The 16,495-nt window shown below is 41.9% G+C and overlaps 1 protein-coding gene across 1 annotated transcript in view; it reads right to left on the reverse strand.

Moving 5' to 3' along the window:
• LOC131106038 (filamin-B) overlaps positions 1-16,495 on the reverse strand; it is a 52,712-nt gene that overhangs the window by 19,584 nt on the left and 16,633 nt on the right. Inside the window, exons 9-26 of the mRNA XM_058054696.1 lie at positions 15,805-16,005; positions 15,591-15,728; positions 15,382-15,508; positions 11,746-11,882; positions 11,471-11,664; positions 11,278-11,391; positions 9,896-10,039; positions 6,066-6,189; positions 4,542-4,702; positions 4,314-4,404; positions 4,094-4,248; positions 3,003-3,120; positions 2,855-2,934; positions 2,570-2,755; positions 1,449-1,763; positions 1,252-1,354; positions 983-1,183; positions 727-900 (exon numbers count right to left, since the gene is read on the reverse strand). Of these exons, the coding sequence (XP_057910679.1) occupies positions 727-900; positions 983-1,183; positions 1,252-1,354; positions 1,449-1,763; positions 2,570-2,755; positions 2,855-2,934; positions 3,003-3,120; positions 4,094-4,248; positions 4,314-4,404; positions 4,542-4,702; positions 6,066-6,189; positions 9,896-10,039; positions 11,278-11,391; positions 11,471-11,664; positions 11,746-11,882; positions 15,382-15,508; positions 15,591-15,728; positions 15,805-16,005 (2,763 nt within the window). The remainder of the gene's footprint in view (positions 1-726; positions 901-982; positions 1,184-1,251; positions 1,355-1,448; positions 1,764-2,569; positions 2,756-2,854; positions 2,935-3,002; positions 3,121-4,093; positions 4,249-4,313; positions 4,405-4,541; positions 4,703-6,065; positions 6,190-9,895; positions 10,040-11,277; positions 11,392-11,470; positions 11,665-11,745; positions 11,883-15,381; positions 15,509-15,590; positions 15,729-15,804; positions 16,006-16,495) is intronic.

The raw sequence follows: 16,495 nt of genomic DNA on the forward strand, positions 1-16,495 counted from the left end.
TTCTTTATTCTTGATTTGCTTATTTATTTTTCATCTTATTTTGTGTAGAAAAATAAAAATTAAGATATTTGAGAACAGTGGAATGTTTTATCAGAGCTTTTCTTGTAGATGCTGGGATAGGCTCCAGCACCCCTCATGAGGATAAGTGGTAGAAAATGAATTAATGAATGAATATTATTAGTATGTGAAGCAATGCCGGCCTAATGGGAGTTCCCTACCCACCAGCAGGGGGTGTAAACGAGTAGAGTAAAAAGGATTAATGATGAGGAACACTACCAGGACCTCCAAAAAGTGTAGAAAGTCCGAAGGAATAGTTGCTCTTTGGAAGCGGGACAGAGGAAAACAGCAAAAACTGCAAAATTCCAAGGCAGTTTAATCCTGATAAAATACCTTCATTTTTTTTTATGGACCTCAGTCAATCCCATTGCGTTTCACTTCAGCCATTCGGGCCTTCATCAGGGGGTTTGGCGGGGGGCTGGGGTCGGGGTTGGGGGTGGGGGGTTGACAATGATTCATTAAGACACGCCAAAAAAATAATAAAGGTAATTAGAGAGAGCCTTGGATTTTTGCAGGTTTTGTGTTGGAAGAGTTTTGAAGCGTTACGTTATTTTTCTTTGTACGTGAAGATGTTTAGCTCAGAACCTGATTCTGGTTCTGCTCCAGTTCGGTTTAAATTGTTTAGATTATGTAAAAAGATGGATTAAAAAAATGACGATATAAAATTACCGCTCTCAAAGGGAGTGTACTCGACCCAGTAAGTCCCATCCGCCTTGTCCTTAACCATGCAGTCTGTCAGCGCTCCAGAAGGACCCATGATCTGCACCTTCACGTGGTCTCCTCCTCGCCGGTTCAGAGGGCGTGCGTCCACGGTAAAAGCTGTGGTGGCATCTTTGAAAACACCTGGAATGAAGATTGGAACCGTTATTAACACAATGTGTACTATGAACTGAGAAGAAGGGACACTGGTGTCCGAGATGGGTACCTTTTCCATCCAGTCCACGTCCAGACATTTTGACTTTGGAGACGTCAATCACGGGGTCCACCATCACCTTAGCCGGGAAACCAGGAACGTTCTTGCCTCCATATTTCAGCAGTAGAGTGTACATACCAGAGGTCATAGGAACATAGGTGACCGTGTAGGTCCCGTCTTTGTTATCCAGCACTTCGGTCTTGGCTTTCATACCTGGAAGACATCTTGATTAGGAACATTCCGTGACGGGAAGAGGAAATGCAGCACATTTGAGTGCAAACCTGAGGGTGCAGAACCAATGGATGGTTCTGGGACGGCTTCCAGACTAAGCTGACCATGTCCGGCACGAGAGCAGTCCACATTGACCACATTGGCTTCCCCGACCTGTACACACACACATGGACAAGATGTCAGATTTCGATTTCGATTCAAAGGACAGATCCTGAATCAGCAACTTGACTTAATTCAAAGTGCTCACCCTGGCCTTGGTCAGACCCAAACCGGATGCCACCACCTTGCTGGGATCAAAAGGCATCTGGATGTCTGCTCTGAACGGCGAGCCCGGGATGTGGACTTCCTCAAACAGGATGTTGACAAGGTATTCCCCATGTTCGGTAGGCAGGTACGAGACGGAGCAGGTCCCATCTCCGTTGTCTGAGCACTCAATCTTGGCTTCAGTCGGTCCCTCCACAGTCAGACCCAATCCTCCTGTCCCGGCGCCTTTGGTGTCAATGGTGAACTGTGCTGGGTTTCCGACCAGACCTTTCTTCAGACCCGAACCAAAAGCCTTTACCTTTATGGGACGGCATGCAGAACTGAGTACTCGAGATGGCTTTTGGTCTTTTTTTTTTTAAATGGTAATGGTTTTATTTAATTTGAACATGCATCAGATCACAATTGAATGCATCACATAATCAGTTCACAGTTCTCCATCTGGTACTTTTACAATCAGTAATTTGTTCACTTCCTGCTTTCCTAATATATTTTAAGTTGTTTTTTTGTTTGTTTTAATTTTTTTATGTTTTAAATTTATTTTTTTTAACTGCTATTTTTATTTTTATTTGTACTCTGGTTTCCTCCCACATTCCAAAAACATGCTACGTTAATTGGTAATGGCAATGGTTTAATTTCTTTAATTTTAATTTTAATTTTAATTTTAATTAATTTAAAGTATTGGATGACATTTTTAGCTAATTGGTTATTTTTAGCCTTTTGCATTATTTTAGCTGTTTGAAGATGAACTATATCAGCAAGTTGAAGTATTTGTGATTTTAGAAATAAGGAGTTAGTATGTTCTCTGTAGGCGGCATTATGAATTATCCTTACTGACCTTTTTTGCAGTACATTTAGCGAGTAAAGAAGTGCTTTTATAGTTATTAGCCCATATTTCCACACAATAAGTAAGATATGGTAGAACCAGAGAGCAATAAAGAGTGTGGAGTGATTTCTGATTGAGAACAAATTTTGCTTTGTTCAATATTGAAATATTTCTGGCTATTTTTGGTCTTAAGATCACTTTTAGGCGGTCACTTGGAATGACTGGTTCTGGACTCACAGTTACTAAAATCCAGGATATTCCCACATAGATTACAACATTACCTTGCTTGGGTCCGGGGGCAGCTGTCCCTCCACGGGGAAGGGGCTCCCAGAGATGGGATGTCCATCATAAGACACATTGACGGCGTACACCCCCTCTTCTGTGGGTGTGTAACGGACCAGGCGGACATCTGCATTTCCAGGTTGAGGTTCCACTTTACAGGGCACCGCCTTCTGTCTGGGACTCAACTAGTTAACACAAATTAACAATGTTGGTCCATAACGGAAGACAACAGGTAATCTCAAACATGGGTTCGAATTTTAAAACCAGCATCATTACACACTCACCACTTCAACCTCCAAGCGCCCCTGTCCCCCTGCTTCCTTCATGTCCACCTTGAAGTGCTGCTCTTGGCCCACCTCAACCCCTACCAGACACATTTATTCATCAACTTCTACATAGGTCTTCTAGAAGATAGTAGGACAGCTTCCTTACGTCCATCCAAGTTGTCCACCATGACATTATTGAGGTTGAGGGGCGCCGCCACACCGACCGTGAAGGGGCTCTTTGTGATGGGATCTCCTCCAAACTTTACCGTGATGCTCATGTCGCCCTGGAAACAGAGGGTTATCATTTCAATCATTCATTCATTTTCTACCGCTTTTCCTCACAAGGGTCACGGGAGTGCTGGAGCTTATCCCAGCTGTCTTCTACACCCTGGACTGGTGGCCAGCCAATCACAGGGCACATATAGTCAAACAACCATTCACACTCACACTCATACCTATGGACAATTTGGAGTCGCCAATTAACCTAGCATGTTTTTGGAATGTGGGAGGAAACCGGAGTACCCCGAGAAAAACCCACGCATGCACGGGGAGAACATGCAAACTCCACACAGAGATGGCGAGGATGGGATCGAACTTGGGTCTCCTAGCTTTGAGGCCTGCATGCTAACCACTCGTTCGCCGTGCAGCCTGAAATGCTAAAAAAAAAGTGTTGCCTTGAAATATATATATTTTTTACCTTTTTACAAAATAAATAATAAAATATATATTATTAAAAAACATATAAATATATATTATTTAAAAAAATTATATATATATAAAAAAAAGCACCCGGCCTGCCCTAGCTTAAATTTAAATTTAAAAAAATTAAAAAATTTAATTAAAATTTAAAAAATTTAAATGCATCAACAGACCTAAATACACTACATAGATACTTAAATGTATTCTCATAATCAATCATCCATTTTCTATACCGCTTATCCTGGGGTGGGATTGAACTCGGGTTAGCTGTGAGGTCTGCGCGCTAACCACTCGTCCACCGTGCAACCCCCACTGTTAGAATTATATGTGTAAAATACATAGTCTGGCGCCGCGTTAATTATGCAAAAATGGCTTGATTTCATGGCTTCTTCAGACTTTTTTGTACATCTACTCAGCCCACCAAATTTCCAGGTGAAACTGGCTTGAGGCTAGTTTTTTTTTAGGTGGAGAAGTTGGTAAACTAGTTTGTATCGTCTCGTCAACCATCTTGTCGACCATGCAATACTGGTTTATGTATGTGTGTGTGTTTTTTCTTACCGGTGTCACGGGTGTGTATTTGACAGTCTGAGAGTAGTCATAGTTGTCGATGATGTCAAAGTCCTTGACGGGAGATGAGAAGGAAACGTCCAGCTGAGCTTTCCCGGCTCCTTTAGTCAGCACTGTGAAATGAGTCGGTATTCCGCTCTCGACACCTGGACTCCAAGGAAAGGAAGTGAGGTACATTTCCAAGTGTGCTAATTCATAACTTGTGTCTTACCAGTGCGAGCCAGTCCAGGACCTTCTGCCTTGACCTTCGATGAGTCATGGGAGGGATCCACTTTGACGAGGAAAGGACTCTGAGGAACTTCCTGAGTGAAAACACACATGTAGAGTTTTTTTCATCGATACATTTTACAATATCTGACAAGTTCAGCCCTCAAATTTAATTTCTTTCACAGTAAGAACGAACAGTGTTGTTCTGTTAGAAGAAGTGTATGGCAAGAACCTTGTCAGTGAACAAGACTTTGATGGTGAGTTTCCCAGCAGCAGGGGGGATGTACTTGACAGTGAAGGTGTCGTTGGCGTTTGGGATGATGTCAAAGTCCACATCGGCTTCTTTATCGCCGACCATGTTGGCGTCGCACTTGATGCCCACGCTGACATCACCTGAGCACAAAATAATCAGGATGGAGAGGCTTCATGAAATGTAAATGTTGTCAAAGCCATCAAGTCTTTTATCGGAATCTTTGCAATGCACTGAGAATGATTGGCATTCCCGGCGGAGCAGTCTCGTTTTCAATGACAGCACAGGAATTGCAACAATGACAGGAATGAGATTGTGTTCAACAGAAACCACTAGAGGTTGTTACTTGCTAATGTGCTCGCATGAACTTGTGTCAAAGCAGTGGTGGGGCTGAAGTCAATTTTATTCATCTAAGAATAATTAATAACATAAGATTTGACACGGCTGCACGGTGGACGAGTGGTTAGCGGACAGGCCACATAGCTAGAGGACCGGGATTCGATTCCCCCCTCGGGCATCCTTTTGCTCCCTGTTCCAAAAACATGCTAGGTTAATCGGCGACTCCAAATTGTCCATAGGTATGAATGTGAGTGTGAATGGTTGTTTGTCTATATGTGCCCTGTGATTGGCTGGCAATCTGTCCAGGGTGTACCCCGCCTTTCGCCCGAAGACAGCTGGGATAGGCTCCAGCACCCCCGCGACCGTCGTGAGGAAAAATCGGTAGAAAATGAATGAATGAATGAACAAGATTTGACACGGCTGCACGGTGGACAAGTGTTTAGCGGACAGGCCACATAGCTAGAAGACCAGGATTCGATTCCCCCCTCGGGCATCCTTTTGCTCCCTGTTCCAAAAACATGCTAGGTTAATCGGCGACTCCAAATTGTCCATAGATATGAATGTGAGTGTGAATGGTTGTTTGTCTATATGTGCCCTGTGATTGGCTGGCAATCTGTCCAGGGTGTACCCCGCCTTTCGCCCGAAGACAGCTGGGATAAGCTCCAGCACCCCCGTGACCCTCATAAGGAAAAACGGTAGAAAATGAATGAATAATATTTGACGCGGCTGCACGGTAGTCGAGTGGTTAGCGCACAGGCCACACAGAAGACCTCCGTGTGTAGTTTTCTCCGGGTACTCCGGTTTCCTCCCACATTCCAAAAACATGCTAGGTTAATTGGCGACTCCAAATTGTCCATCGGTATGAATGTGAGTGTGAATGGTTGTTTGTCTATATGTGTCCTGTGATTGGCTGACCACCTTGCTCGAAGACAGCTGGGATAGGCTCCAGCACGCCCACGAAATGAATGAATGAATGAATATTTGACATAAAAAGCAATGGTTTTCAATAAGAAGACTGCGGCTGGCCACGACATCAACTGTGTATAAGCGAATTCGATTAAAAAAATGTCATTATTTTGCCATTTTTTCCTTACGTAACGTAATCTATTAGTGGCTAAGAAAGTCCCAGAAAGTAAAGAAATCATCAATCAAAAGAGTGTAGCTTACCATCTCCAGCTCCAGAACAGTCCACGGTGAAGTGTGTTGGCTCATTGGCTTTGGGGCCCGTCCTTTCCACACCGGGACCGAATACTTTGACCAGGTGGGGGTGGCTGCCTTTGCCCACATTGACCTGCAACGACAAGGCACATACATCTTTACCCGAGTCATTATGTGGATTGTTATAGAAAAATCTTTCATATCCCAAATATGGCTTGTGATTAAGCACGTTAGTAAAAGTGTTAGTTAGCGTAAACAAGACCACACTCAAATGTCAACATGCAGGCGAGGCTAAAGCAAAAGACAACACAGTTTGAAGGACATGTCAGAATTTATTTTGGAGCAAATTTGAATTAAGACTCATCTTTCAAATATGTGTCAAGTATGTGTCACATGACTTGGTATTACAGAGAAACAATAATAAACAAATTCAGTCCCATCATTATAGGTGAAATGCAAATAGGAAAAAAATGACACGTTATGTTCCCACAAAGACTCCTCAGATGTGAAAAATTAAAACAACTCTCAGAAAGGAAATGAACAAATGAATATGACAAAGAATATTAAAAAAAAAAAAAAAAATAAGGTGAGGCGGCACGGCGGTCGAGTGGTTAGCGCGCAGACCTCACAGCTAGAAGACCAGGGTTCAATTCCACCCTCGGCAATCTCTGTGTGGAGTTTGCATGTTCTCCCCGTTCCTCCCACATTCCAAAAACATGGAGACTCCAAATTGTCCATAGGTATGAATGTGAGTGTGAATGGTTGTTTGTCTATATGTGACCTGTGATCTGTGAGCTGGGATAGGCTCCAGCACCCCCGCGACCCTCGTGAGGAAAAGCGGTAGAAAATGAATGAAGGAATGAAAATAAGGTGCTAAATCTGCAAACTAGACATGTATAGTAAAATAGTAAATGACACCAATAGGGGGCGACACTACAATTAATGTTTACATGTGGTCCCATTCTTGGTGATGATCTCACCCACTTTATAAAAGTTGGAGCATCTGGAAGGTAGTTATGACAATTTAAAGACACGGGACATCCTGGATCCATTTGTTCTTTCCTTAATCCGTGCCACATCGTCGCCGTAGACATTTACGATTCCAACTATCTTCTCCATGATCCCATCTTATCCAAAGTTTTTACACTAGGTTGGAGCAGAGGACGGTATATGACTGCATGACCACAATCAATCATAGAAATGGTTTTTTTTTTCACTTTTATGAAGGTTTAGTTGTACGAAAGCAACACTTCTTATGGAGTCCTGTCCATCTCAATCATTAACGGATGGAGAACATACGAGGAACTTTCGATCACATGTCACTTGTATGTGACACCATCGTGGACATGACATGTCACAAGCTCGTCAAAAAAGGATAAATCTTCCTTCAACTCACCCCGACAGCAGATCTAGTTTTCGTCCGGCTCAAAGCTTTTCTGCATTTCTTCATAGGAAAAAGAGCTGAGGGACTTTACTCCAAGAGCAAAGAATAAATGGGTCCTTTCCTTCCTCTTCCTGCTAACGTTAATGATTTGCTTGCACACTTAAGGCGTAGCTGACAAGGATTATCTGCTTCTTTATGAGATTTCCTTAGTTTCCTCCATAGTGGACTTGGCCGACATTCCCATACCGGAAGCGTACCAAGTCAACCTGATCTTCATCCGTCTAGCGTGGCCTTCTTATCTGCCTCTCTTGGTGTCTTCTGACCTGGCTGCATTGACCAGAATGTACCAACTGTATATTCAAGGACTTGTTTGATTTACACATGCACCAAACCACTTCTCCTCAGAGCTTTTCTTCCCGTCACTCACCAGCAGAACAGATACCCACTCAAAAAAAGATGCTATTTTCACAATGGTGATGAATTAAGTATGTAAGAAATAAATTATCCTCATTTTATTGACTCTTGAATTAAAAAAAATAATAAAAAAAAATAAAAAATAAAATTAAAAAAAAAAAAAAAAATAAAAATAAAAATAAAAATAAAAATAAAAATAAAAATAAAAATAAAAATAAAAATAAAAAAAATAAAAATAAAAATAATAAAAAAATAAAAATAAAAATAAATAAAAAGGTGTTTTTATATTCAGGGTCATTCCCCAAAATGCTTCACTGAGTTGTAGTTTAAATGGGAAAAGGTTGGAATTAATCAAGTTCTTGAGCATAAAGAAGTGACCCGGCTGCACTGACCAGAATGTACCAACTCATATCCAAGGACTTGTTTGATTTACACATGCACCAAACCACTTCTCCTCAGAGCTTTTCTTCCCGTCACTCACCAGCAGAAAAGACACCCACTGAAAAAAAATGACCCTATGATGCTATTTATAGTTATCAGAATGGTGATGAATTAAGTACCTAAGAAATAAATTATCCTCATTTTATTGACTCTTGAAATGGAAAAAAATAAAATACTGTGAATAGGTGTTCTTATATTCAGGGTCATTCCCCAAAATGCTTCACTGAGTTGTAGTTTGAATGGGAAAAGGTTGGAATTAATCAAGTTCTCGAGCATAAAGAAGTGTTAAAATATGACAAAGGGGTCAGTCACAGTGCATTGTTAGTGTTAGCTGTGCTTGAATGGCTGGTGAGTTCACATAACACATAACAAAAGGAAGGTGAGTGCATTTGGAAAAGCAACCATGTTTGCTAACAGTGTGATTGCTACATACATTCATTTGATCATAGTGCTAATGTTGGTAGTTCAGTCTAATTAAAACATTCACCAAAGCAAGAAATTACACATAATTGTGTAGATAATTGATCATTAGAACTTCATTAATGCTGATTTCCTTTCAGTTAGTCAGGGTGAGTGCGTTTGGAAAGGCAACCATGTTTGCTAACAGTGTGATTGCTACGTACATTTGTTTGCTAACAGTGTGATTGCTACATACATTCATTTGATCATAGTGCTAATGTTGGTAGTTCAGTCTAATTAAAACATTCACCAAAGCGACAAATTACACATAATTGTGTAGATAATTGATCATTAGAACTTCATTAATGCTGATTTCCTTTCAGTTAGTCAGGGTCAGTGCGTTTGGAAAGGCAACCATGTTTGCTAACAGTGTGTTTGCTTTGTACAGTCATTTGATCATAGTGCTAATAATACAGTTCAGTCAAATAAAAACATTCACCAAAGCAACAAATTACACATAATAGTGTCGATAATTGATCATTAGAACTTCATTAATGCTGATTTCCTTTCAGTTAGTCAGGGTGAGTGCGTTTGGAAAGGCAACCATGTTTGCTAACAGTGTGGTTGCTACGTAGAGTCATTTGATCATAGTGCTAATGCAGTTCAGTCAAATAAAAACATTCACCAAAACAACAAATTACACATAATAGTGTAGATAATTGATTAGAACTTCATTAATGCTGATTTCCTTTCAGTTAGTCAGGGTGAGTGCGTTTGGAAAGGCAACCATGTTTGCTAACAGTGTTGTTGCTACGTAGTCATTTGATCATAGTGCTAATAATGCAGTTCAGTCTAATTAAAACATTCACCAAAGCAACAAATTACACATAATTGTGTAGATAATTGATCATTAGCACTTTGTTAATGCTGATAAGTATATTGATTAAAAAGTTATGATAACAATATGTTGAAAATAATGGAATCAGTGTGATTTTTGTTCAAGTGCGTTTGCTTTGAAAACGGGCCACTAAAAGCGCCGCCTCTCCTCAGTGTAAGTAATAATAACGATTGCTTTCTTAGCTTTGCTGCATGTCGTCGTTTCCTGCGACCGGACAACCTTAGCGTTTAAAGGCTGTGCGGCAACAACAAGCTCTTTGTCATCAGGATCCCCGTGGCGTCCTGCTGAGGGGGTTCTGCTTACCCTGAAGGGGCTGTTGGGGATGCTGACTCCTCCCCAGGCCACGGCCACCGTGTGTTTGAGCGCCGAGGTGGGCGTGTAGGAGCACGAGTACAGCCCGTCTCCTTTGCTCCTCACCTTCACCTCCACAGGAAGACCTTCTGCGTCCTATGTGGAAACATGGTATCAGCATAGCTTTGCAGATTTTAGCTCAGTGGGCAACTCGAGGGTTGAGTAGTCATTTTTGTTATGCGGTGGTTAACTTCTTTTTACACTTGCATGCATTATTCATTCATTATCTACCGCTTTTCCTCACAAGGGGTGCTGGAGCCTATCCCAGTTGTCTTCAGGCGAGAGGAGGGATACACCCTGGATTGGTGGCCAATCACCAATCACAGGGCACATATAGACAAACAACCATTCACACTCACATTCATACCTATGGACAATTTGGAGTCGCCAATTAACCTAGCATGTTTTTGGAATGTGGGAGGAAACCGGAGTACCCGGAAAAAAACCCACGCATGCATGGGGAGAGCATGCAAACTCCACACAGAGATGGCCGAGGGTGGGATCGAACTCAGGTCTCCTAGCTTTGAGGCCTGCATGCTAACCACTCGTTCGCCGTGCAGCCTGAAATGTTGATAATAACTAAAAATAACAGAGTGTTGCCTTGAAATATATATTTTTAACCTTTTTACAAAATAAATAATCTAAGAAAAAAATATTAAAATAAAAAATATATATAAATAAATATATATAAATAAATAAAAATATATTATTTAAATTAAATTTAAATTATTTCAATTTTTTCTACATTTAAATTTAGGCTAGGGCAGGCCAGGTGCTTTATTCCACTGAGGGCCACATATAGTGAGAAATCAAAAGATGCACTTTGATATATTATATATATATATATATATATATATATATATATATATATATATATATATATATATATATATATATATATATATATATATATATATATATATATATATATATATATATATATATATATATATAAAGCCTAAATTTAAATGTCGAAAAAATATAAATTCATCAACAGACCTAAATACACTACATAGTTACTTAAATATATTCTCATAATCATCCATCCATTTTCTATACTGCTTATCCTCACTAGAGTCGAGTGGGTATGCTGGAGCCTATCCCAGCTGTCTTTGGGCGAGAGGCGGGGTACACCCTGGACATGCAAACTCCACACAGAGATGGCCGAGGGTGGAATTGAACCCTGGCCTCCTAGCTGTGAGGTCTGCGCGAACCACTCGTCCACCGTGCAGCCCTTGCATGCATTAATGTTAAAATATTTGTTCCTGTATGACAAAAATTATCTAAACACTATGAATTAATTAACTATGAATTAATTAACTATCACATGTTACCTGAGTCATGATCTTTAGAGGTCCATTCCCAGCATCCTTAGCATTGACAGTGAACTCCACTGGCTCGTGGACCAGGCAGCCATTCTTCTCAATCCCGGGCCCAAACGCTTGGACCTGCGTAAGGACGAGATGAGTAGTTGGTGGGTAGATCCTAGTGAAAGGGGTTTTACTGTGGACGAATGGCAACCCTGACCTTGTCAGGGTGGTTGATGTGGCGCTCAGGGAGGATGTAAGCCATGAAGGGGCTGTGTTCGATGTCCTCATCGTCGCAGGTCACATGGATGGCGTACTCACCAGGCTCTGTGGGCCAGTACTGGACATCACATGATCCATCGTTCTGGTCCTCACACTCGATCTTAGCCTGTGAGGGTCCCTCGATGGCGAAACCTGAAGATACCACAGATCAGGTGAGCCGACACCCAACAGGGAAAGGCTTTTTTTTAAATTTTAGTCTGGAGACTAACTCACCTAAGACACCGACATCGCTGCCAACAGACTCCACGACAAAGATGGCAGGTTTGCTCACAACTCCTCCTTCTAGACCAGGACCCCAGGCCCTGATCTGCTGAGGACCCGCATCCGGACCCACGACCACTTCAAAAGGACTGAGGAGAGTCAACAATTATAATATCATAAATAATTTTCTACTGGTTATCCTCACGAGAGTCACGGGTCGCCAATTAACCTAGCATGTTTTTGGGATGAGGCTGCACGGTGGTCGAGTGGTTAGCGCGCAGACCTCATAGCTAGGAGACCCGAGTTCAATTCCACCCTCGGTCATCTCTGTGTGGAGTTTGCATGTTCTCCCCGTGCATGCGTGGGTTCTCTCCGGGTACTCCGGTTTCCTCCCACATTCCAAAAACATGCTAGGTTAATTAGCGACTCCAAATTGTCCATAGGTATGAATGTGAGTGTGAATGGTTGTTTGTCTATATGTGCCCTGTGATTGGCTGGCCACCAGTCCAGGGTGTACCCCACCTCTCGCCCGAAGACAGCTGGGATAGGCTCCAGCATGTCCAACGTGATAGAGTGAAAAGAAGTTATCCTCCTATTGCGTGTGGAAGTGGTACAATTTTGGCTTTTTTGTTTTGTCTTTGGGCTGCACGGTGGTCGAGTGGTTAGCGCGGAGACCTCACAGCTAGGAGACCCGAGTTCAATTCCACCCTCGGCCATCTCTGTGTGGAGTTTGCATGTTCTCCCCGTGCATGCGTGGGTTTTCTCCAGGTACTCCGGTTTCCTCCCACATTCCAAAAACATGCTAGGTTAATTAGCGACTCCAAATTGTCCATAGGTATGAATGTGTGAGTGTGAATGGTTGTTTGTCTATATGTGCCCTGAGATTGGCTGGCCACCAATCCAGGGTGTACCCCGCCTCTCGCCTGAAGACAGCTGGGATAGGCTCCAGCATGTCCAACATGATAGAGTGAAAAGAAGTTATCCTCCTATTGCGTGTGGAAGTGGTAGATTTTGGCTTTTTTGTCTGTTTTTTGCCCTGTGATTGGCTGGCCACCTCTCGCCCGAATACAGCTGGGATAGGCTCCAGCACACCCACGACCCTTGTGAGGAAAAGCGGCAGAAAATGAATGTTTTTGGAATGTGGGAGGAAACCGGAGTAGCCGGAGAAAAACAACGCATGCACGGGGAGAACATGCAAACTCAACACAGAGATGGCCGAGAGTGGGATTGAACCCCGGTCTCCTGGCTTTGAGGTCTGCGTGCAAACCACTCGACCACCGTGCAGCCATAATATGATAATATTAACACAAAAGTAACATTGAAAGCTTCCTGCCAAACAGCTTCCTCCGAGCCATAACGTTTATTCACTTATTGTTTTCATCCAGAACCTAGCAAAGCAACCCAGCATCCTACAATCAGGTAAACTAGATGTGTGATAAAATCAGCTTATTGGACAACCGCTTTCAACATAACACAACAGGACGAGTGAGTCTCGGTTCACACCCCAGTCACACTTTATGCAATTCCCATTCACATAGAAAGCGTCCCTTAACCACAGAAGCCTCAAAATTGGCAGGCTGACTCTGGTTGTAGCAAGACTATTTACATGCAGCCACAAAACATTATAAATGTACAGTATATGCCAGAAATTGATTTATTGTTTCCACTAAATACTCAGCTCAGCGCTGCAAACTTTTTACAACCCATTTTGTGAACATTCTAATTGACTCCAGCGAGCTGCACGCCCCCATGTAGCGGCAATAACTAGCATTGTACCAGCTTGCTTGCTTTGGCCTGTAGCATATTTGAAAATCAACATTTAGTGCAGGTTTTTCCAGACAGTTCAGTCAAGAAGTCCTTATCTGGAAAGCAGATCCTTTTCCTCGATTCCCACCCGTGTTATAAAATGATGCTTTCACACTAGCATATTTTAAAACGCAGATTGAATCCAATTTTGGTTCATTTGATTCATTTAGTCATGTTTGAACACACAATCGGGTGTGGATGATTGACACACATGTTATAAAATTATGCTTTCACACTAGCATGTTTTAAAAGGCAGATTGAATCCAATTTGTTTAGTCATGTTTGAACACACAATCGGGTGTGGATGATTGACACACATGTTATAAAATGATGCTTTCACACTAGCACGTTTTAAAAGGCAGATTGAATCCAATTCGTTTAGTCATGTTTGAACACACAATCGGGTGTGGATGATTCCCACCTATGTTATCAAATGCTTTCACACTAGCATGTTTTAAAAGGCAGATTGAATCCAATTTTAGTTCATTTGATTCATTTAGTCATGTTTGAACACACAATCGGGTGTGGATGATTCCCACCTATGTTATAAAATGATGCTTTCACACTAGCGTGTTTTAAAAAGCAGATTGAATCCAATTTTAGTTCATTTGATTCGTGTTTGAACACACAATCGGGTGTGGATGATTCCCACCCATGTTATAAAAATGATGCTTTCACACTAGCATGTTTTAAAAGGCAGATTGAATCCAATTTTACTTCATTTGATTTGTTTAGTCATGTTTGAACACACAATCGGGTGTGAATGATTCCCGCCCGGTGTTATAAAATGATGCTTTCACACTAGCGTGTTTTAAAAAGCAGATTGAATCCAATTTTAGTTCATTTGATTCGTGTTTGAACACACAATCGGGTGTGGATGATTCCCACCCATGTTATAAAAATGATGCTTTCACACTAGCATGTTTTAAAAGGCAGAATGAATCCAATTTTACTTCATTTGATTTGTTTAGTCATGTTTGAACACACAATCGGGTGTGGATGATTCCCACCCGTGTTATAAAATGATGCTTTCACACTAGCATGTTTTAAAAGGCAGATTAAATCCAATTTTGGTTCATTTGATTCATTTAGTCATGTTTGAACACACAATCGGGTGTGGATTCAAGGTCACCTGTAACGTGGTAACCACGGAAAGCGAACAAAACAACAAGAATTGTTACTACAGGTGGAGCCTAAATGGAAACCGGTGTTATAAAGTGGGTGTGTTGCCCTTTTCGAGTCTTTTGTCTTGAACCGGTGAAGTTAGCGTAGCTATTGGTGCTGTGCCGCAGCTGTCAACAACGTCAAGTTTGTGAATGAAAACCAGATCCAATCTAAAAATCCACTCACATTCTGTCTCACTTCCTGTACCTCAAAAGGAGGGGGGCACAAAAATGGGGGTTAATCCCCAAAGGACACATCTTCCACTCTGGCCCCCGCAGCAGCCGACTATGTAGCATGTTTGTCTTTGCCCTGACTTGTTTAAAATTAAAAAAGTCCGTCTAGCAAAGAGAACCTGCCCAGATTTAAACGAAACAGTGTAACTAAACTAGAAATGCACAGTCATTGACAGCCATAATGTATCCCAGTGGGTAGAACTTCACTTCTTGTATGACGCACAAAACATTGAACCAATAAAAGTGTCTTCTAGTCACAAAATTGGAGCACTATGAATCCAATTTGGGATAGAGCCTACTGATTCCGTCCAGAAGTTGAGTACATGCAGACGTATTCACTAATTTTATTTAGTTTGGATTTTAACAGGACCCTGTTTAGGCAGAAAACTGGTCCAAATGACACCAGATTCTTGGCCATCCCGTTTGCATTACACACACAGCTCACCTCTTGGGTATATGCTGTCCGCCCCAGGCAATGGAGACCGTGTATTTGCCGATACTGATAGGGTAATACTCAAAGGAGTGCACGCCATCTTGACTGGTTAGCTGCTTCACTCGCTCCTCGCTACCCTCTGAAAAAAAACAAAAAAAACTAACTTATTATTCCCTATTCCATAACTTTGTATCAGTATTAGTTAGTCTCTCAGCACTCACTGGGATCTTTGACCACAATCTTCAACTCTCCACTGCCGGCATTCCTGGTGTCCACCCGGAAGTCACCCAATTGTTGCACTCTCATACCAGTCGCCTGCAGTCCACGACCCATTGCTCTGCACGCGCCCGGTAAACAAGCTGCACGCCACACAATGATGAAGAATGATTGGTCGGGTCACAGAACAGAGCTGTCTTCAAAGAACTGCCATCTCACCTGGGCCTACGTCCACCATGAAGGGACTTCTGGGCACGTTGGCGCCTCCGAAGGTGACGCTGACTATGTGCACGCCGGCCTGGGTGGGTCGATATGTGCTGCGGTACAAGCTGTCACCCTTATCCTCGATCATCACCTCCACGCTGTTGTCACGGCCTTGAGGGTCTTTGATCATGACTGTCACATCTCCTGTGCCCGCCCCTACATACAAGACATACACAACCACAGCATTACCGCCATTTGCAGAAACTTGTTGTTTTGTTGTTGTTTTACAGGAAGTCAATTTCCTCCAAGTAGGAAACCTTATTTATAAAACAAATATTACATAGTTAGACCACAAAAAACATCTTAACCTTCTATGTAAATACCCTGTTGACATTATTAGAGACCCCTGGTCATGAAATAACACCCCTATGGTCATGAAATAACACCCCTATAGTCACAATCCTCCATTTGCGCAAACTTGTTTTGCTGTTGTTTTGTTGTTGTTTTACAGGAAGTGAATTTCCGCCAAGTAGGAAACCATATTAAAACAACAAATATTACATAGATCATACAAACCTCTTAACCTTCTATGTAAATACACTGTTTACATTATTAGAGACCCCTGGTCATGAAATAACACCCCTATAGTCACAATCCTCCATTTGCGCAAACTTGTTTTGTTGTTGTTTTACAGGAAGTGAATTTC

The sequence above is a fragment of the Doryrhamphus excisus genome, chromosome 18 (genome assembly GCF_030265055.1).
Source record: "Doryrhamphus excisus isolate RoL2022-K1 chromosome 18, RoL_Dexc_1.0, whole genome shotgun sequence".
In the NCBI taxonomy this organism is placed as follows: Eukaryota; Metazoa; Chordata; class Actinopteri; order Syngnathiformes; family Syngnathidae; genus Doryrhamphus; species Doryrhamphus excisus.